The sequence below is a fragment of the Sceloporus undulatus genome, chromosome 1, assembly GCF_019175285.1.
Source record: "Sceloporus undulatus isolate JIND9_A2432 ecotype Alabama chromosome 1, SceUnd_v1.1, whole genome shotgun sequence".
Classification (NCBI taxonomy): Eukaryota; Metazoa; Chordata; class Lepidosauria; order Squamata; family Phrynosomatidae; genus Sceloporus; species Sceloporus undulatus.
The window spans coordinates 183,605,049-183,626,110 of NC_056522.1; the positions used below are offsets into that span (position 1 = coordinate 183,605,049).

The window sequence follows — 21,062 nt, forward strand, 5'->3', positions numbered from 1 at the left end:
TTAATAAACTTAAATACTGTTTGCTAAGCAAACAAGAGATGGATGCATCTCCCCTCCCCTCTTTACTGTATTGAAAAATTCACCTTCTCTTTTCAGATGCAAATGAATGTGAAGGGAAACCTTGTCTTAATGCAAATTCCTGCAGGAACCTGATTGGCAGCTACTATTGTGACTGCATTGCTGGCTGGACTGGCCAGAACTGTGATATAAGTAAGTGTTTATGAAAGCAGTATGTGGATAGAGCTATCTCGGCAGCCTTAGGAGAACATGAATCCCTCCAGGGTTAATAGACTTAAGCTTTCACTAGGCCCAGGTTGTGGACTCCAGTTCTCATCATCCCCAGCTGCCAGCATGACAAATGGTCAGCGATGATTGCAACTGAAGTTCAACAATATCTGGAGGTACTCCATGACCTTCTCCACCCCTGATACACAATGTAAATAATAGTACATTTGTCATTCGCTCTCCTTGGGTTTCCAGAGGCAAAAATGTCACTCTGTGTTCCAGACATTGAGTTTGCAACTCAGCCTTTGGCATTGGCCTGCAAAAGGACGGGGGAGGGGAACAGCAGCTGATGTTATTAGAAAGGGAGTAGTCATTCTGGCATGAATGAGAGGCAATTTTATCAAATCCATTAGTCCTCAACATGGCTATATTCAGATAAGGTGACTCGAAACAATGATGTGAAGTTTCAGCTTAACTCCACTGCAAGAATTGCTGAAGGTTCCCACCCATTATAATAACCTTATCGGGAGGAAAGCATGCAGGAAGCTTGACAAAGGGTTTATCTAGCTTGTGTTGTGGAGACACTTCGATTCTTTCTCTTGGATTTCAATGTGCATTGCCTTCTGCAGGCTTGGCTAACTCCGCGTGTGTGGTTTGTTTGTTTTTTTAATTGCAGATATTGATGATTGTATTGGACAATGTCAGAATGGAGGGACTTGCAGGGTAAGTCATTTTTAGTTGTGGGATATGGCTTCAGTACCAGGGTTTTAATAGAAAGTTGCAAAACTTGGAAAAGTACCTTTTTGGTCTACCATGGTCACACTTCCCAAGCCAGCATGGAAACTGGCTGGAGGAATCTGGGAATTGTTGTTCAGAAAAGCATCCTTTGAAGCAATTTTTAACAGAAAATAGTCCAGCAAAATAGGAGGTGCAGCTGTGTTGCTTTCATTTGGTCTAGTCCTGTTCTGCATTAATTTTCTATTTAAAATATCTCCATAAAATCCTCATTTAAATAGTGATTTCTAAATGTGTTTTCTATTAAAGCATACTGTTCTGTACTTCTGATCATTGGAGGAAGTGTGAAAAATAGCAAATATAGTTCTGATCCACACTTTGGGAGGTCTGGATCATGCTAGTTCCTACTATAAGTTCCAAGGATAGAATAATTAAATATTGCTACAGAAGAAGACCATATTGGAGGTCCGTCTGTCTTGCTCCAAGACAAAACCTTCCATCCCCAAAGTATCCCAGATAAATCTCTGTCCAAAGGTTTCTTTTTAAAACTTCCAGAGTATCAGAATCAGAGATTTCAGAAGCTTACTGTATTACTAAATTACTTCCACTCACAGCTTTTTTCCCCTCCTCTCTGACAGATATCTTTCCTTATCCTTCCATTTCCTTCCCTAAATGAACAGAACAATTACTCTCTTCCCATTCTCACTACACATGTCTGCTTTAATATCATTACTTCACTCTTGGTGTCGACACACTAAGTTATCTCCCAAGTGTGCAGTGAGGGTTCACAGTGATTGGAGCATTTCTAAAACATTCTGTGTTTTAGAATGTAAAATAGGAATATTATATTATATATGTGTGTGCTTGTATACATCTGTCTCTTTGTCGAGCTCTTAATCACCAAGTCTTTCTTGTTGGAAATAATATACATTATTGCATTAATTTGTTCCTTTATGCATGTACACATGCAGGAGTGGTGACAGGGCACTTTGAGAATGTCCTGCAGTTGAGGCTGCATCTATGCTGCGGAATTAAAGCAGCTTGACACTGCTTTAACTGGTATGGAATTTTGGGATTTGTAGTTGCATCAGATATTTAGTCTTCTCTGTCAGAGAGCTCTGGTACCACAACAAACTGCGAATCCTAGAATTCCATAGGATGGAGGCATGGCAGTTAAAGCTGTGTCAGAATGCATTAATTCTGCAATGTGGTAGCAGCTTAAGAAAGACATGGGTGAGGATACTGTACTTTCTGCTTCTTCAACCTCCTATGTTACTCCTGCATTAGATCTGTGTTCTCTACCCAGCTGTTCCACTGTTGGCACTAAAAATGCTAGGAGAAAAAAATTCTCAGAACTGCAGAGTGTGGGGAGGGAAATCTTAAATATTAAAGTGCCCACCTGCCACCATCCCATCAATTTGGACTCCATTTGGGACTTTGGGCCCAGTTCTCCCCCATCTTACTCAATATTCTGTTTGTAAAAAAAAGCTTCAGATGAGTTGACAGCTCTGAATGGACTGACCTGAGCTTCACGCCCTCTTTTCCCCATTCAGGACTTGGTTAATGGTTATCGCTGTGCCTGTCCACCTGGCTATGCCGGGGATCACTGCGAGAGAGACATCAATGAATGTGTAAGCAACCCTTGTTTGAATGGGGGTCATTGCCAAGATGAAATCAATGGATTCCAATGTCTGTGCCCTGCTGGATTCTCAGGAAATGTCTGTCAGGTGAGGTCTGGTGAAATGCAAGCTCCAGATATGAGGCACCTTAAGCTTCACAGTCTCTAGACCTATTTATTGTGTGTGTATCCATGTCTATGTGTATGTGTATGTATATATCAGCAAACTGTATTTGGGATATTTTTTTAAAAAAAGAAATTGTCCCAGGTTTGGAAAATCCCTGATTTGTGTATAGCTTGCATGCTTAAAAGTTGCAAATTAAAGTTCTGGCTGCTGCTTGATAAGCTTTTTATTTTAATGAAGTTGGCAATCGTCATGTTGACTGTGTTGTACACAAGTAATAAAGGCAGCAGATTAAAAAAAGGTCAGATTCCATAGTGTTTCCTGCCTGTGGCAGTGGAATGAGTAATAATAACCCCTTTGTTTTAAGACTGACTCTCTCTTCCTCTTTGCTCTCTACCTCACTGCTTCCAGTTGGACATAGATTATTGCGAACCCAATCCTTGCCAGAATGGGGCCCAGTGCTTCAATTACGAGAACGATTATTTCTGTAGCAACTGTCCTGAAGATTATGAAGGAAAGAATTGCTCCCATCTCAAAGATCACTGTCGTTCGACTCCTTGTGAAGGTATGTTTACACTGGGCAGTTTGCCAAGCCATTTGACAACATAGTTTAATCAAGGCCAGGTCGCTGGGTGGGAGAAGTGGAGCCCATAGTTTTCATACGAAGGCCCAATGTGCTTGAGTAGGGCTAGAGAAGACCTCTCCATGAAACCATGAAGAACTGTTGCCAGTGTAGATGGTACTTAGCTGGATGGACCTGTGGTCTGACTCCTCTTTTCCCAGCTATCATATTACTAGCTCTGTCCAAAAGAAAGCAAGATTATTTGTCTTTCTCACAATAGCTTTTGAGGTTGGGGGGGAAAGAACCTTTCTGTCCCAGGTCATGTGCCAAAGACTTTCTGACTTTATGAGGATGCCATTCATTGTGAAGCCCTTCCCCTGTTCCCCCCCCCCCCCCCCCCCCCCCCACAGCATGGCTGTAGTCACTGTCTCTTGTATCTCTTTGGTCACTTCTGTTGTGAGTGGTCAGAAAATACAAGGCTTATTTCTTTTCCAAATGCTTATTTTAACAACAGAGAAAACCACTCGCAGCAGGTTGGGTATAGGAAGTCAGAATATTGTGAGGAAACAACACGAGCACACTCTGTATGCATGTCTTCTTCCTTCTGTAGTCATTGACAGCTGCACAGTAGCGGTGGCTTCCAACAGCACCCCAGAAGGGGTTCGCTACATCTCTTCCAATGTTTGTGGCCCACACGGCAAGTGCAAGAGCCAGGCAGGAGGCAAATTTACTTGTGAATGTAACAAAGGCTTCACTGGCACCTACTGTCATGAAAGTAAGGTTTGAACAATCCCCTCTCCCCCTTTCCATCCCTCTTTTATTTAAACCTGAGTTTTATTTTATAGCAGCCTGTGTAAATACCTTGGAAATAATAGCCTATTTGTCCTTGGAAGCAAAGGGTTGACTGTAATGCACAATGAACATTCTGAACTTTGCTTTTGGCTCTTTCCTTCCTCCTTAAGTGAATTGAGGCCCAGGTTTTCTTGGCCTTGTGGAAGCTCCTTTTAAAAGGCCCCTGCCCTTAAACATGCAACCATTTATATAGTGTAACTTCCACTTTGTGTTATGTACAGAAGGCCTGGGGATAGCATATAGCAAATTTACACTGACAGGTTATGACTTGCCTTTAAAAGAGTTTAAAAGATAGAGATATTAAGAGTTTATTGGCTTTTATTAGGCCAGCTCTCTTACTGTTACCATCTTTCAGGGAATGGCTTAGTAACATGCATGTTTTTACATATAGGAAGAATTGGGTTGTGATCTTGACATCTCTATTACAAAGAATTCGAGTTAGTAAGGCTAGGAGGAGACCCTGGAGAACTGACTGTAATAGACAGTACTGGGCAAGATTCTTCCTTCTACAAATAAATAAAATATTCATTTATATTTGTTGGTGGTTGTTAATTGCCTTCGAGTCGAACTCAACCCATGGAAAACTTATGTATGAGAGAAGTCCAAGTCACCCTATCCTTAACTACGCTGCTCAGCTCCTGCAGACCCAGGGCCCTGGCTTCTCAGATTGAGTCTATCCAGAATACAGTCTTACATACATACATACTTATTTATTTTAAAGTATTTATATATTGGCTCCCAACCTGTCAGGCCCCCTAAGGTGATATACAACAGGTGAAAACATTTAAAAGAATGCAGAGACAAAAACAAATTAAAATGCTATGTTAAGAACATTTAAAATTAGTCTTTAAAATAATTTTACAACAAACTATTAAAACAGACCATGTGGTTTTAGACACCATAGAGCATGTAGAACAGCACCATTTTAGCAGCTCACCAGAAGCTCAAAACAGATGGAACACAGCTAGAATTTCCAAAATCAATGGATATATCCATATGTATAAACACATACATCTACATTTATGAAAAGGAAAGGGGACACAAATGTATATGATATTACCATGCTTAAGGAAAGAGAAATTTGGATGGTGGCTGCCTTGCATCCTGGACCAAGATGAGATATGAATAAAACAAAATGAACAGAATATCTTGACCCATATGGCATTTATTGAGAGGACACAACCACTCTGAATTCCATTCTGAGACCCTGGGAATTCCATAGCTGCTACTGGATGCTGTTTTTCTCTCCCATTTCTTTAACTGACATTACCAAGGGAAAGAGAAGCTGAAACATTGGGTAAATTATTAATGTAGAATACTAATTTCAATCACTTTATTAAATCTCTTTCAATTTTATGATACCAAGTTGTGCTGAAAATGGTGCTGTTCAATTGCTTTATTCAACCACGTACATACATTTGTATTTCCTTCTAGAAATATACTGTATAATGGGAATCAGGGAAACCAGTGGTCATGCTGGCTGGCAGATTCTCTGTGTTCAAGTCTTGCAAAAGAGGATCCCCCATGCACACACACACTTTTTGTTTTAACTTTAAAAGGTTCCCCTCTCCACCCCAGCTCCTGGTTTTAAAACCTTTTCTTTCTTTCTTTCTTTCTTTCTTTCTTTCTTTATTTATTTATTTATTTACAGATATCAACGACTGTGAGAGCAACCCATGTAAAAATGGTGGCACGTGCATTGATGGCATCAACTCTTATAAATGCATCTGTAGTGATGGATGGGAGGGCACCTTCTGTGAAGCAAGTAAGTAGGGTCCTCTTTCCCCAGCTAATGAATGGTGAAGGGTGTATGTGGAAGGGAGGGATTCTGCTAGTCTTGGGACCTTTCACGCTTGATTGCCTTGCACAATTTGAGGCACAGTCCCCCCCAAAGAGGTAGATTTTTTAAAGGAAGGGGTGTGTGAAGTGTGGCTTTTAGGAAAAGGTTGCTCCCCATCACTTTTTATGCCCCCCCCCCAAGCTCCCATGGAAACAAAACCAGAAATTTCAAAAACTACAGCTGAAAAATCAGTGGTGTAATCTTTGGACAAAAATCAGCAGCAAAATGCACAATCTAAGAAAGGGGAGGAAGCACCACAGCCACAAGGCTTGGGAAGCAGAAAGATAAGCTGTTGCTTAGTGGCTGATGCCAATAAACATCACCATTGCCACTTAACACTGCTGCTACAAAGGCACACTGCAGAACAAGATGGCATTGCAGCTCTGTGCCATCACTGTTTAACCACACTGTCCCACTTTTGCATTAATACCTTAGCTCAGGAGGAGGTCTCACCTTAAAGCCACACAAAGCAAAACAGTGGAGGGACTTAGTAGCTGGTGCCCTCCTCATGCTCCTATGAAGCCTTGCAGTCACACTGCCTCCTCCTGTTGATTGTGTTTCTTGTGACCCATCCAGGGTTAGGAAGAAATTAATGTTGGAGCCAGAAAGTGACAGTAGACGACTACTTTGTGCTGCTGTTTCACTAAGCCCCTTTGCTGCCCTGTCTCCTCTCCCTCAACCCAACATGGAGGGCTGGAGCTTTGTTTGACCAAGCCACCTCAATCATCACCTGCAACCTGAATTTGGCTTGCCAGGCCAGCCCCTTTTAATCTTGCTAATTTGTGCCAGAGTCATTAACAAGATTTTTGCTCTTCTGTCACTGAAGATGCCTTTTAAAAAAAGGATTTCACAGTTAGGCGAGCATGATTATCCTTCCAGTGACTTTTGTCCAGAAGGGCTGAGTGTCTTAAGAATGGAATAATCTTGTTTCTAACTCACCTGTTACTAACCCAGTTAAAATTTCCATGTCAGAAACAGAACATGTCTAGGAAAAAATAAATGTAAAGGCAATGACCTAGGGAAGTTCAGTCAGAAGAAAGCTGGGAAAGAGAGTTACCTTAATTTTTAGATAATTCCAAGGCAGTAGTCCTAATCCAAAATACAAAAGTTTTCCATTTTGGAATATCTAATTTTTTTTTTTAGTGCAGGAAAAAAAAGAACACTTGAACAGCTATCCTTTGGTCTAGAAACTGTATAATTATGTAATAAGACCTCCTTTGCTTTTAGCTTAACTGCTATCTTTTTTGAAAGGGACTCAGCTGATGTTTGTAGAGTTTCAGGATAAACATGATATAGTTGGTGATGACATTTTCAAGCACTTAATAATTTCGGCTTGGGACTGGAGGCTTGAAAGAGGGATCAAGCCTACATGTAGACAAATCAGACTTTCTAGTTTTTGCAAATGCCATTTTTTTTCAATTAGCTTTCCTATCCTGTTACTTCCAGATATTAATGACTGCAGTAAAAACCCTTGCCACAATGGAGGGACATGTCGAGACTTGGTCAACGATTTCTTCTGTGAATGTAAAAACGGCTGGAAAGGGAAAACCTGCCACTCACGTGAGTGTTTTTAGAGACTAGTTATACCCCCAGATTGGCACTGTCCCTAAAAGTCAGAAGTACCTGGTTCAGTGAAAAACCTTGACCAGTTCAGATGACTTGCAATTTTTCCAAACAGAAGTGTCATTTCTGTGTCTCCCCCAAACCTCAAATGTCATTGGTGTTCATCAGATCAAATCTCAGATCTAGCTGTTTTGACGGGAGTTCTTTAATGCAAGTCTTTCCCACTTACTGATGCAAATCTTCTTTTAAATGGCATGTTAAATTAAATTAGCATGTAATTTTACACAGTATTTATGTGTTGATTGAACAAATAAACTGGGGGCCAGGACAGGGCCAGGATGAAGAGAGGGCATTTAGGCCAGTACACTTGCTGTGCTCACCTTCAGAGCACATTCTGGTGACACTTAAGGTACCCAATCAAACTGCTGCTCCTGTGGATCAGATCTCATCTATGTGGTGCACTGGACCCATGTGTACTGATTCTATGATCATGAAGTGCGATAAAAATGTAGTAATTCTCAGACAAACAGGTTTTTCCCCATAACACTTGTCAGAGATCTGCTTTGTCCTGAATCACTTTCAAATGGGTAGTAAATTGTCATAGATATTAGTTCTCAGTTACTTAGCTTTTCACTTTCTTTCAGGTGACAGCCAGTGTGATGAAGCCACATGCAATAATGGAGGAACTTGTTACGATGAGGGCGATGCCTTTAAATGCATGTGTCCTGTAGGGTGGGAAGGAGCCACTTGCAACATAGGTATGTGTGTGTGAGAGAGGGAGATCTCTGTTCACCATGTGTTCAGCTATTTTTCTTTTTGAGAACTTAGCAACAAATGTTTTTGGTCTGTTTTCTGTTACAGCAAGAAACAGCAGTTGCTTACCAAACCCCTGTCATAATGGTGGGACTTGTGTGGTCAGTGGAGATTCTTTTACATGTGTTTGCAAAGAGGGCTGGGAAGGACCGACTTGCACTCAGAGTAAGTTCTCTCCATCTCTTTTTTTCCCTACCCAAATACTTCTGAAGGGGTGGTTGATGAGAAAACTGTCTCATCTGTTTGCCCTTGGGGTTTTGAGATTGAAACCAGAAGAGGCAAGCTGTTTGATGTGGGGTTTTAGCATCACCTGAATCGTTTGGCTTTAATGACATTGTAGGATGGAGTTCTGACCTGGGCATGAGAAAGTTGCAAATGAGATAAGTGGAGACAGATGTCGTCTTTTTCACACTGCTGCTTCCCTCACATGGGTTTGCATTACCCATTTGCTTGCAGCCACCACCCAGTTTTGCCTCTTGTTCACTTTTTTTCTCTCTGCTTGTGTATATGAAGCTAGAGGAAGGGGAAAATTGGGCTTGTAGCTATTTTTGTTTCATTTAGGGGGTGATTTTTGTTGATATGTTTTGTTTTTGCAGACTCCAAATTCACCAACCAGGACTTGGTGCAAAAATCACATATTTAAACTTAAACAAATTCCAAGAATTCATTTTTGAGTGCTAGAACTGAGCTCACTATCCTTCCTAGAAAAAGCTCACTACCAATTATACCCCATGCTTTCTTCATTTCAGCCTTATAAAAGGCTTTTAATTGTTGCTCTTCCTATGCAGTTCAGAGACAGAAATTGTTCTTGGTGTAGTAGAGATCACCCAGGTATCTCCTAGGTGATCCAGATCTAGCTTCTGATCACTTACTGGTGAGCAGTATAGTTCAAATTGATTTGGAAGCGATAGTTAGAATTCAACACTGTAGAAATCCAGAGTGTGAAATGTTTGGTAGGGGGTCTTCTAGTCCAGCTCTCTGAAGAAAATCTGAAGCTAGGACCTGCCACTTTTCTTAATAACTTCTTGTTTTAACATTGAGAACAGTCCCCTAATTTTACATTTCTCTGATCTTTTTGCAGATACAAATGATTGCAGCCCGCACCCTTGGTAAGCAGTAATACCTGGCAGCAAGTTGGGCTTTTATTTGTTTGTACCTCATAAATCATTATTTAGAAAGGCACTTCTGTTTATTTTGAGGGACCTTTAGAAGGAATTAGAATTTTTTTTTAGAGTGGGGAGGGCAGATTAAAAGGGGCGGAAGTGACCTTCTCCCCCACCCTCAGTCTTTTGACTGTACTTAAGTGTGTTGTCTTCATCTCTCCCATGCTTTCTTCTTCACTTTTTTCAATTTACCCTTAACCCACTAACAAATAGCTTAATTGATCTACTAAACATTCTTCCACTTCACCTGGTTGGACAGCATCTCAGTTGTTATAGTTAGTGATGGTATGTCTGTTATTTAGAGCTTTCTAGTAGCTTTAGAGATATTGTTCAGACTAATGTTTTCATAACTTTGTTATAGTGTGTTTTGTAAACATAAGAACTTAAGATGATGATCTTTGCTTGGTTTCTCTCCCTCTCTCCCATCCTTTCATGCCATACAGCTATAACAGTGGAACATGTGTAGATGGAGACAATTGGTACCGTTGTGAATGTGCTCCAGGTTTTGCAGGTCCTGACTGCAGGATAAGTACGTGGCTTTATTTCAGTTTATCCTCATGTCTAACCTAACATTTAATAGAAGAAGACTATGAGGTTTTGTTAAATTACGATTTGCAAAGCAGTCCCTTGAGTCATCTGAGCAAAAAGTGTGGTAGAATTGACTCATATCAAACGGATTTCCCTTGGTGATCTTTGCTAGATGAAACAAAAATGCAATTTCATCATTGTCCAGCAGCTGAAATTGAGAGATGGACTGTTTCTGATACTGGAGGTAGACTATAGATGCCATCTTTGGCTAACCACAAAAATGTTATTTGTGTTAGTGGCCACGAGTGTATTGAAATCTGTGGCACAGGGTTTCTTAGCCAGGCTTCCTGGAACCCTGGAGTTCCACAAGAGATTGTTAGGTACTCGTGAGAGATTGTGATCAGACAGGAGAAAGTTTGTTTTTTTTAAGATGTAGATGCAACTTTTATGGAGAGCTTCCTAGGATGTGAAAATTATTTCAAGGTTCGTCCAGAGTAAAAAAGTTGACAGAGACACCTATAGCATAACCAAACAATTTGCCATTAAGCTTCATTAGGTGATACTGGGTATTACCTTTTTGAGTCCCATATGTTTCACTGAGAGTCACAGCTCCATCTGTCCAAAGAGAAGTAATTTGGGGGGCTTTGAAATAATCTCTTTGCCTTTTGCTTATGAGCTTTCTTTTGATGGGGAAATGCACAAAAGAAAGCATACTTCATTTATTATTATTTTTGCCTTGAGAACTTGAGATAGTCTGCCTGCTTCCTTGTAATTAGTATTTAATTACAAGAGTGATAACAGTGAAGATAGAATTGGTAGTAAAAATCAGAGGTAGATACTATGTTGAAAGTTTATATATGTTGAAGGGAAGACACTTAATTAGTAGTATAGAAAATGCTAGAAGGATCCAGACTCACTCTCCAGTTGCTATACCTAAAATTCCACATGAGAAATCCCACATACTGCACATAGTTTTGAGTCCAGAGCTAGGGAAATTGGGGGGGGGGGGGGGTTTGACTACAGCTTCCAAAATACCTCATCTGGCACCAACACAAGCTGTGCTGGCTGGGGATTTCTGGAAGTTACAGGACAAAAAAGAATTTTTCCACAGTTCTCATTCTGACCCAGCATGAGGATGCTTCTGATGTCCACAAATAACTGGTGTTCATTCTGAAATAACAATGTTGTCTTAGATCCTGATTCCCGAAAAAAAAAACCTTTTTTAACATTTAATAAGCAATGTTCTGAACTTTAGATTTTGTCTCTGGATATATCTCTGTAGTCTATAATAATAATGGTGTGTTTTTATTTCCCCCCTTGTCTTTCTTTCGTCACCACACATCAGATATCAATGAATGTCAGTCTTCTCCTTGTGCTTTTGGAGCCACATGTGTCGATGAAATCAATGGATACCGTTGCATCTGTCCAGCTGGTCGCAGTGGTCCAAGATGCCAAGAAGGTAGCCCAAAACAGAATAAATTTCATAATGGAATTAGTTGGAACAAAGTATATTTTGTGAAATTTGTATCTGGTACACCATTATAAAAATATGCCCGCTGTCTGGCCCTTCCAATTGGCAGTGGGGTTAATCAGACAGCAAACATTAGTGGAAGTCAGTAGAACCTCATCTCACATTCCCCCATGTGTCCAATCTGCAGGGTATTATAGTAACATGGAGACTTCCTTTCAGTACTCCTCATATATTTGACAGACAGTGGCCTGAATCCTGTTGGTTAATCCCAACTAGAACAGACCCATTGAATCAATTGCTGAATACTGACTCAAAATGTTGGTAAATCCCATTGAATCCTTGGTCTGATCTAAATGGGATATGTAATAGGATTTAGGCCAATATTGCAGTTCATATAAATAGGAGTTGTTGATCTTTGGATTAGTACCTTAATTTCTTTGTCTCTTAGTTTCAGGAAGGCCTTGTATTTCCAGTGGGCATATTATTCCAGATGGATCAAAATGGGATGATGAATGCAATGCCTGTCAGTGTGTGAATGGAAAGGTCACCTGTTCTAAGGTACTGCCCTGTGACTCCTACATAGCTTGTTCTTATTCCTTTTTCATGCAAAAGTACAGTTACTAATAGAGTATTCAATATCCTTTAGGTCTGGTGTGGTCCTAAGCCTTGCCTGATAAATGGCAAAGGTCACAGTGAATGTCCTGCAGGCCATACCTGTCAGCCCGTTAAAGATGACCACTGCTTTGTACGTCCCTGTGACAACATTGGTGAATGTTGGCCTTCAAATCAACAGCCAGTGAAAACAACATGCAATTCTGATTCTTATTACCAGGACAATTGTGCTAATATCACCTTCACCTTTAACAAAGAGATGATGACTCCGGTATGTAAATTTTCACTACAGTTTATATAGCCCCACCAAACAACTCAAATGTACAGGTAGCTTTACTGGAATCACCATGTTATAATCTGACTTGTATCAATGGCATAGAAGAACTGGTAAAAACATTTGTATCTCCACAATGTGCATTTTATCTCTGTATGAGTGACATGCCTTGAGCAAGACCAGGTGCACTATTTCCCTATATCCTTGCAGCAACTCTTTGATGTTGTTTTAGGTAAAGGGATGCAATTTGTCCAAGATTATTTAAGAAGCTTCATGAAGCACTGTAAGCTGTTTCAAGATGCATTGGGATTTCCCCTAGCCAAATTCTCATTTTAACTGTCCCAGGGCCATGTCACACACTGCATTAAAAAAAAGCCGACCTTAACAATATTTAGTGTGCTTATAAGGACATCACTTCTTTGGGCACTGAGATAAGTTTCATCTTTGCATTCAGTTTATATTCCTTGAACTTGCTTTTGCCTATGTGTAATGATCCTGTCTGTTGAAGGGCAAGTTAGTGGTCAGTGCATCTGGTCTCGTAGGTAGGGACAAGGTGTTGTATGTGATTGCAGCCAGGTACAGTTGGTAGTGAAAAGAAACACTGGTGATTTATATTCTTCCTGAATCCTTCCCTGTCCACAGTTTCACACTCTATATTTTCCTCCAGGGCCTTACTACTGAGCATATCTGTAATGAGCTGCGGAATCTGAGTATCTTGAAGAACGTCTCTGTTGAATATTCCATCTACATCACATGTGAACCATCACACTTGGCAAACAATGAAATTCATGTTGCAATTGTAAGTCTGCCTTCTGGTTAATGTATGTTCCTACCTGGCTTTTGAAATGGTTTGTGCTATCACACAGTTAGGATGGATCTGGATTTAATTTGGATTCTTCTCTCCTACATCCATAAATTGCTGTCATTTTTGGCAGCACTGGTGGGGTCACATCCTCCATTTTCTCAAGTGTCTTTCCCTTTTCTTGGTACAGTGATTGCTTTGTGTTCCTTTATTAAACTTGGTGGGTTTTTTATTTATTTAGCCATTAGCTTTCTTTTGTCCATATTCATTTGAATGAATGAATGAATGAATGAATGAACGAACGAACGAACACTGGCAACTGTCTTAAACTGTAGATGTGTTTGAGTCAAATGATCTTGGAAAATGGAAAGTTGGTTTAACAGCATGATTAACAGGCTTGCTGTTGGCACCTGGTCATTTGTTGCCTTTTAAGCATGTCTGTGATGGTAGAAGTCAGTGCTTTCCTATGTTCAGGGTTTGATCCATGTACTACATTCTGGCTTCTTCTGGAATCTGTTGCAAGCACTGGTTTATACTTTGTAATGAAACCAGATTGTCTCTAATATGCAACCATACTTTTTTCCCAGTCTGCTGAAGATATCCAGGAAGAAGAAAACCCAATAAAAGAAATAACTGATAAAATAATTGATCTCGTGAGCAAGCGTGATGGGAACAGCACGCTTATTGCTGCAGTTGCAGAAGTCCGAGTACAGAAGCGGCCAATTAAAAATAAAACAGGTGAGTCTTCAGAAGAAGATTGAGTGATGGTTTTCTCTTCCCATGTTTAAAACAATAATAAAGTGATGCATTTTTCTTCTTAAAAAATAACTTTATTCGTTTCTAGACATACATGCTTCCAAGTGAAAGTACCCATTTAAGCTTTAATTGAATGACTTGAAATGATTATTGTTTTTGCAACTGAATAAACTTGCCATACATCCTGAAGCTTGTATTGTTTTTGGCCTTGGGGAAAATACCCTTGCAAAAAACTCTCAGTTTGAATCAGAGCTATGAGGAGCCTTGATATACTTTTTTTCTACCCTCATGGCCAAGACTACTGATTTCCTCAGCTTTTAACAAAATACATACTGTATTGAGGGAAGATGTACTCATTTGGATGGTCTCAGTTTCCTTAGTTAGTGGGTATGCTAAGAAGAGCTCTACTTTTCCTAGAATATTGATCAGAGTACATCAATAACTCAATTGAAAGTGCGATAGTAGAAAATGGGAGTGTGGAGCCAATTACCTTTAAACCAGGAAAAAGCCTTCAGATCCTTGATTTCATTCTGTCAACCCTGTTCTGTCACTTTTGCTGAGAAAAAGAGAGATCTTGACTTTGAGGGTTTTTATTTTAATTTAAAAACAACAACAAAGGAAATAACAGTAGGATTCCTGTTCACCTTTGGAGACTTGTTTAACCTATTATCTACAATTACTGCCTGGTCTATAAGCACCATGAATAAAATATGCAAAATTTCCTTTTGTTAATGCCCTCTTTGTTAAACTTAAAGGATGTCTTGGTGTTTCCCAAAAGCAATCACATATGCTGCCTTGAAGGATTTTTGTGGTAATGTGAGTCTAATTTCTCTTGCAGATTTCTTGGTTCCTTTACTGAGTTCTGTTTTGACTGTGGCTTGGATCTGTTGTCTGGTGACTGCTTTCTACTGGTGCATTCGGAAACGCCGAAAGCAGAGCAGCCACACTCACACAGCGTCAGACGACAACACCACCAACAATGTGCGGGAACAGCTGAACCAGATCAAGAACCCTATAGAGAAACATGGTGCGAATGCCGTCCCTATCAAAGACTATGAAAACAAGAACTCAAAAATTGCCAAAATAAGGACACACAACTCTGAGGTGGAGGAAGATGACATGGACAAGCACCAGCAAAAAACCCGATTTGCCAAACAGGCAACGTACACGCTGGTAGACAGAGACGAAAAGCCACCCAACGGCACTCCCCCAAAACACCCGAACTGGACAAACAAACAAGACAACCGGGACTTAGAAAGCGCACAAAGCTTAAACCGAATGGAATACATTGTATAGCAGACAGCAGGTGCTGCTATGCAGGGCCTTTACCTATCCATTCAAGGCAACTTGGAGCTTGTAGTTCTTAAAATGGTTGTGTAATATTTTGAGTCTAAGGCTATTATTTGCTTAGAATCCCTGTGTTAATTTAAGTTTTGACAAGCTGGCTTACACTGGCAGTGATAGTTGCTGTGGTTGGCTGGACTACCAAGTGCTGCATTTCACATCTATGCAAAACTAGTCAAAAGTGCCCCGTGTCAATTCAGCTGCAGCTGATGTGTCCTGCAGAGTTTTCCTAAGGTATGTTGTAGTCTTTTATTTAGCTCTTTCTTGTAGCAAAACACCCTCATCCCCACCGTTTCTCATCATCTTTTTTCTCAAGATGTCACAATTTATAGTCTTAGAAAAAAAATACATTTTATTTATTTATTGAATTAGAATTCTTTTGTATATTGGTTTTATGATGACGTACAACTAGTTCTGTATTTGAAAGTGCCTTTGCAGCTCAGAACCACAGCAACTATCGGAAAAGTTTATTATTTATTTTTTTTATTGTATTTTTATGTTTGGGAAGGGATGGGGTGGGAAGGGGGCTTCTTGTCAGCAATTGCTGGTAAAAAAATGAAGAATTGAGAGGAAAATGTGTCAAAAGTAGAAGTTTGTATAGTTATGTAAATAATTCTTTTTTATTAATCACTGTGTATATTTGATTTATTAACTTAATAATCAAGAGCCTTAAATATCATTCCTTTTTTATTTATGTGTATGTGTTTAGAGTTGAAGGTTTTTTTTCATAGCATTGTAAGCTTAAAAGTTTCTTTACGTTTTTTACTATTTTCCTTGTGTTTTTTTATTGTTACATGTTGTTGCCTACATGCCAAAATTTAAGGTGTTCTGAAAAAAAAAATCAGATTTGTTTAATTTTTAACACAATAGGAAAGGCTTCCAATCAAGCCTTTGATGCTGGCTTTTTGTACAATGTCAAGTGTGTTGTCTCTTTTTTGTCCTTTGAAAACACCTTCCATAGTATCACTTTAAGACTATTTGTTAAATACCAGCTGAGGCAGTTTAGAATTAGGTTAGATATTTTTTTTTCCTGGCTGCTTTAGACATAGGGTGGGGGGGAAGGAAAGGATGACAGGCAGATGATCTGCTTCAGAGCAGTTTATGGGAACACAAAGGAGTTATAACCTTCTGTAGATGAAATGTGAGATGTGAGTGGTTGCATGTAATTAAAAATACCAAATTAGTATGTGAAGTTGGAAGCACCGAAATCTTATTTTGTAAACTCTTGATTTTTTTTTCCTTGCCCCACCACGAATAGGTAATGCTGAACCACTTGTAGATTTGATTTCTTTTCTTTGTAATCTACTGTATGTAGAAAGTATTCGAATAAGCTAGTTGCTGAATACTTGAACAGTAGAATGTCCAGTAAGAGCACTGTGTAGATTTGCCATAGATTCCACTGCCCGCCTTAAATTTAAAAGGAAAAAGTGAGGAAATCAAAGTGCTATTACAAAAAAAAAATTGGAATTTAAAAGGCTTCACACATTGTTATCTCTATGGGGTAACCACTGAGATCATGAGGATATCTTAGTATGGAAATATTAGTGTTACATGAACATGAAAATACATCTCTGATGTGTTATTCCTGGCAATAAATCTTGAAAAATATTTATTAAATTTTTTTTGTATAAAAAAGTGTGAAGGTTGAGCTTCATTTGAGATGCTTTCAATTTGAGTATCACCCACAAGTAGACTAGAAGGGATAATGTCAACACCCTTATGACTTCTTCTCCACCAGCGGCTCCTGTCATGAGACAACTCACATGTAGGCCTGTATTTCCACTATGCTAAGCTTTGATGGGTTGCATGTATGCATTTTAAGATTTATGCTCTCTATACCAATCCAGAATAGGACCACCTTGCGTGGTAAACTTGCTTAAAGGGATTCTGGTGTATGGCTATTGAGCCCAATGGAACTACTCCAATATATGTGTATTGAAAATCCATGTTTGCCAGTACTAATGGTTAGTACAGTCAGCCTTTCCCTTAATGCGAGGATCCATTCTGGACCCCCACATAAGGGAAATACCGCATATGCTCAAGCCCCATTGAAAACAATGGGGCTTGTGCATTTGGTGTGCGCACTATTGCTCCTTCCGTCATGCAGCTTCAGCATAAGATGAAAGCCACGTATGACGCAGGCAAATTGTACTTAACCTCATTTTTTGTTGAATCTCTGTTCCATTACCATTTTGCACTGAAGCTTGAAACAGATGGAATGATCCCAGTTGTCTCTTAATGGCCTTTGGCCTGGCTTTCTTAAGCCTGAAGACTATTTATATCTTGCCTTTTTCACATCCTATGACTTAAGGTGGCAGGCACAGAATATCCCAGCACTGGCCTGACTGGCTTTGCTTCAGCAAGGTTGCTGTATCATGTGCCTCCAGGCCATACCTTGGCTTTGAACAAGGATTCTTTTCTCCAGCCAGTGCTTATTATTGTGTTGGGAAGCATCGTACCCTGCCATTACTAGTGTGCCTGAGCTTGCCTTTTGAAAACTATTTGAATCTGTAATTTCACTTGGTATCTCTGGATTAATTGGATATTTTTCTACAAAACACAGCATATGCAAAACGACAAAAGCCCTTTCAGATCTATTCCGTTATGATCCAGACCTTATAATCAATATTAAAGGTAGAGGGAACATTGTTTCTTAGCTTTTACCTATGTATAACGTGTTTTGCACAAGTAACATATCCTCAGCTTTAGTTTTTATAACCCTGTTCAACAGAATGCTGTAAAGTGGGGGTCCAAAATTTGAATTAAAATGTATTGTTGCAAACCCCACCCGACCTTATAGCAAACCCCACCCACCCCAGCTTATAGTTAATTGTCATTAAAACATTTAAAACTAACAACATTGGCCATTATTACTTTTTTAAAAAGGTTATTTCTGATCCCACCTACAGTCTAGGATGGGTTATGGAACCTGTGGCCCTCAGTGGTAGAATCTACCCCTCTCTCAGCATTACAACTGGGTGGCACCTATCTGTTCCTTGGGAGACAGGGCAGAGCTGCACCCAACTGCTGGTTATATCACGGTAAATTAAACAAGAGTATTTTGGCCAAAGAATACACCAACATACGGTGTTGGAAAACTGTGTTTGGCTGTAATAATTACCATCAGTAGCATTTTCAAAATTGCTGTACCAGTACCTCCCTATGCAATAGTGCAGTGAAACAGCAGCTAAACAGAATCACTGGTACATGTCCCTGGGGTTCACCAGAGAAGCATAAGTACACTTTACACTCTGGCAGCTTCAGGGTACAGTGAAGTTGTTGTGTACATTCAAATAATTTCCAACTTATGGCAACCCTAAGCTGAACCTATCATAGTTTTCTTGGCAAGATTTACTCGAAGGTCTTTTGCCATTGCTACGAAGTTGTGACTTGCCCAAGGTCACCTAAGTTACATTTCAGAAATAATGTCTGAGTGGGAGCAAATCCACTGTGGGTAACATTTTTTTCTTACTTTTAAAGGGTTAAAGCTGTGTTGAATTGAATTTTTCAAGTTTCATGTTTTGTTTCCAATCATCTCAGTTTTTCCCCCTCGAAATAAAGGCTGGCATCTTGTTACACACTCCAAGCCATACCTTTATTTCAGGCCATTAGGCAAAACATCCTGTTAGTGAATTATGATGGCACACACCCAACTTACACGATCAAAAGTCACTTTTTGGGGAGGTGATGCAACAAAAACCCACCACCACCTTTTTCCTACGACAGCCTCTCTTCCCCAACACAAACATTTCCTGGCCAGTGGAGATGTGGGGAGGGGAACATCCAGCTATTTTCCTATGGCTAGAAGCATGACAACAAACATCCTCTAGAACCTCCCAGGTTCTTCCATAGGTCTTTGTGGAAGAAGTGCATTGTAGTTATACATTTATCACACACACACACACACACACACGATCTTGGCTAAAGTAACAAAAAACATTGAAAAATAATGAGCTATGTAGTTTGTTGCTTTTAAAATACTGCAGCAAATAGCAACAACAAATTATTTTTCTGACTTTGTAGTGAGTCATGGCCACAGTGCTTCCTATCCTGGGCATGAGCTCCTAAAATAAAAGCAAGTGTCAGGTTGCTAGCGTTAAAACTAATTCTCTTAGTTGTCACCTGTAGGTCTGTAGATGGGTTAGGAAATAGTTCTGCTATCCTCTCCTTACAGACCTCACTTGTTTCTAGAATGTCCTTGTATTTTAACTGGTGGTAAATTATTGCCTCCTCCAGATCTTCCTTAGAGTAGCTGTACTGCTTTCCTAAGGAAATATACTTGCAGTTAAGGAGCATAGTCTTGGCTTCACTCAGTGTTGTAGCTGGGGGGGGGGGGGGAATGATAACAATTCTCCCCCAAATAAGAATGCTTCCCTGCCAAATGACTTAACAAACAGGGTTAGATATCCAAAGAAAAGGGGCAGGCACAGTTACCAAGGAACTGCAAATACAGCAAATCAAGGAGTTGTAATTGTGATCAATTTTCAGTATTTCAGCAATGCTAGAAATTTGGAGACTGAAAATTTCATTTAGGGAGTAGAACTTTTATTTAGTTAATGGCCTCATTTTGCCTCCTCCCCTCCCAGCAGCTTCACCCCTGTCTTCAGTTCACCGCTCAAACCAAACTCCTGCTTCTTCTCATCAGATTGCATCTACTGCCATAGTCACAAGGAGGGTTCATTTGATGGCTGGGCTGCCTCCCATTATGGGTTCAAAGAAACCAATTAGAGATAATGAGTTCTAACTGGCTGACACATCATGCTCACACAGTGTGAACCAGGCTGAAGAGCAAGCTGAGCAGATGCTAAATGTCTCCTCTGCCTTTGTGAAACCTGACAGGCATCACCCAGGCGAGCAAGGTATTCTCCTCTGTGAACAAAGGGGTTACCCACACTGCGAAAATAATCCAGGATGAATCTGGGTTGAATCTCTGCAGATGCATGTGAATCCTGATTAAGATTGGGGAGGCTAACCCCTACTTAATCTGGGATAATCGATATCAGATTTTCCTCAAGTTTTTTTTTTTTAAATGATGTGCATCATTGGTAGTGTGAATAACCAATGCAAACAGACCCAGGATAAAATGCTGCATGTCTTGAAAGTGTTCTGAATGCATTTGCATTGTCGATTCCATCTTGATTAGAATGCTTGCATGTGTGAGCAACCAAACTTGCAGAGATGTGCATTGATGCAATTCCATGGTGTGACTAACAAATCCAAAAGGTGTAAGTGAAATAATTTGCATCATCACACTAAAAAACATGACATTTGAATGACTCAAAGACAATAGGCTACTTACACCAGTTCATGTAAAGTTGTTACTTGTTATAAACCAAGGGTGGGCAACTGTGGCCCTCCAGCTGGTTTTGGACTGCAGCTCCCATCATCCCTCATCCATAGCTATATTGGATAGGGGTCATGGGAACTGTAAGTGAAAAATATCCAGAATGTTCCTGCTATAAACATTTTCTTTAACGGTAACCCTTCCATCAAAGTGAGGCCATTGCACCAGGGGGAAGGAAGTCGTTTTTCCTAAATCCCATGAACATTTTCCTTATCAGACATTTTGTGGGCCACAAAGCCTATGTTGCACCTGCTACCCTGCTGCCCTTAGGTGCAGTGCTAAGTAATGCTGTTCTGTTACCATTATTTCAATGGCCTGTCTAGTCAGCTGCTGGATAGAAAATTAGGGTGAGAGTGTCCCCTTGTCCTCTGCCACAGGCAGCAAAATATCTTGGAAAAGTCTGATAAGAGTGGGCATGCTCTTGGTACTACTATTC

The 21,062-nt window shown here is 40.0% G+C and overlaps 1 protein-coding gene across 2 annotated transcripts in view; it reads left to right on the forward strand.

Moving 5' to 3' along the window:
- JAG1 (jagged canonical Notch ligand 1) overlaps positions 1-16,732 on the forward strand; it is a 55,384-nt gene extending 38,652 nt beyond the window's left edge. For both annotated transcript variants that reach the window (XM_042441635.1, XM_042441645.1), the window contains 17 exons: positions 97-210; positions 902-948; positions 2,514-2,687; positions 3,114-3,267; positions 3,875-4,039; positions 5,768-5,881; positions 7,403-7,516; positions 8,164-8,277; positions 8,381-8,497; positions 9,414-9,441; positions 9,939-10,024; positions 11,369-11,482; positions 11,943-12,052; positions 12,141-12,377; positions 13,048-13,179; positions 13,770-13,920; positions 14,777-16,732. In XM_042441635.1, the coding sequence (XP_042297569.1) occupies positions 97-210; positions 902-948; positions 2,514-2,687; positions 3,114-3,267; positions 3,875-4,039; positions 5,768-5,881; positions 7,403-7,516; positions 8,164-8,277; positions 8,381-8,497; positions 9,414-9,441; positions 9,939-10,024; positions 11,369-11,482; positions 11,943-12,052; positions 12,141-12,377; positions 13,048-13,179; positions 13,770-13,920; positions 14,777-15,234 (2,429 nt within the window). In that variant the 3' untranslated portion in view covers positions 15,235-16,732. The remainder of the gene's footprint in view (positions 1-96; positions 211-901; positions 949-2,513; positions 2,688-3,113; positions 3,268-3,874; positions 4,040-5,767; positions 5,882-7,402; positions 7,517-8,163; positions 8,278-8,380; positions 8,498-9,413; positions 9,442-9,938; positions 10,025-11,368; positions 11,483-11,942; positions 12,053-12,140; positions 12,378-13,047; positions 13,180-13,769; positions 13,921-14,776) is intronic.
- Positions 16,733-21,062: the final 4,330 nt, after the last annotated feature.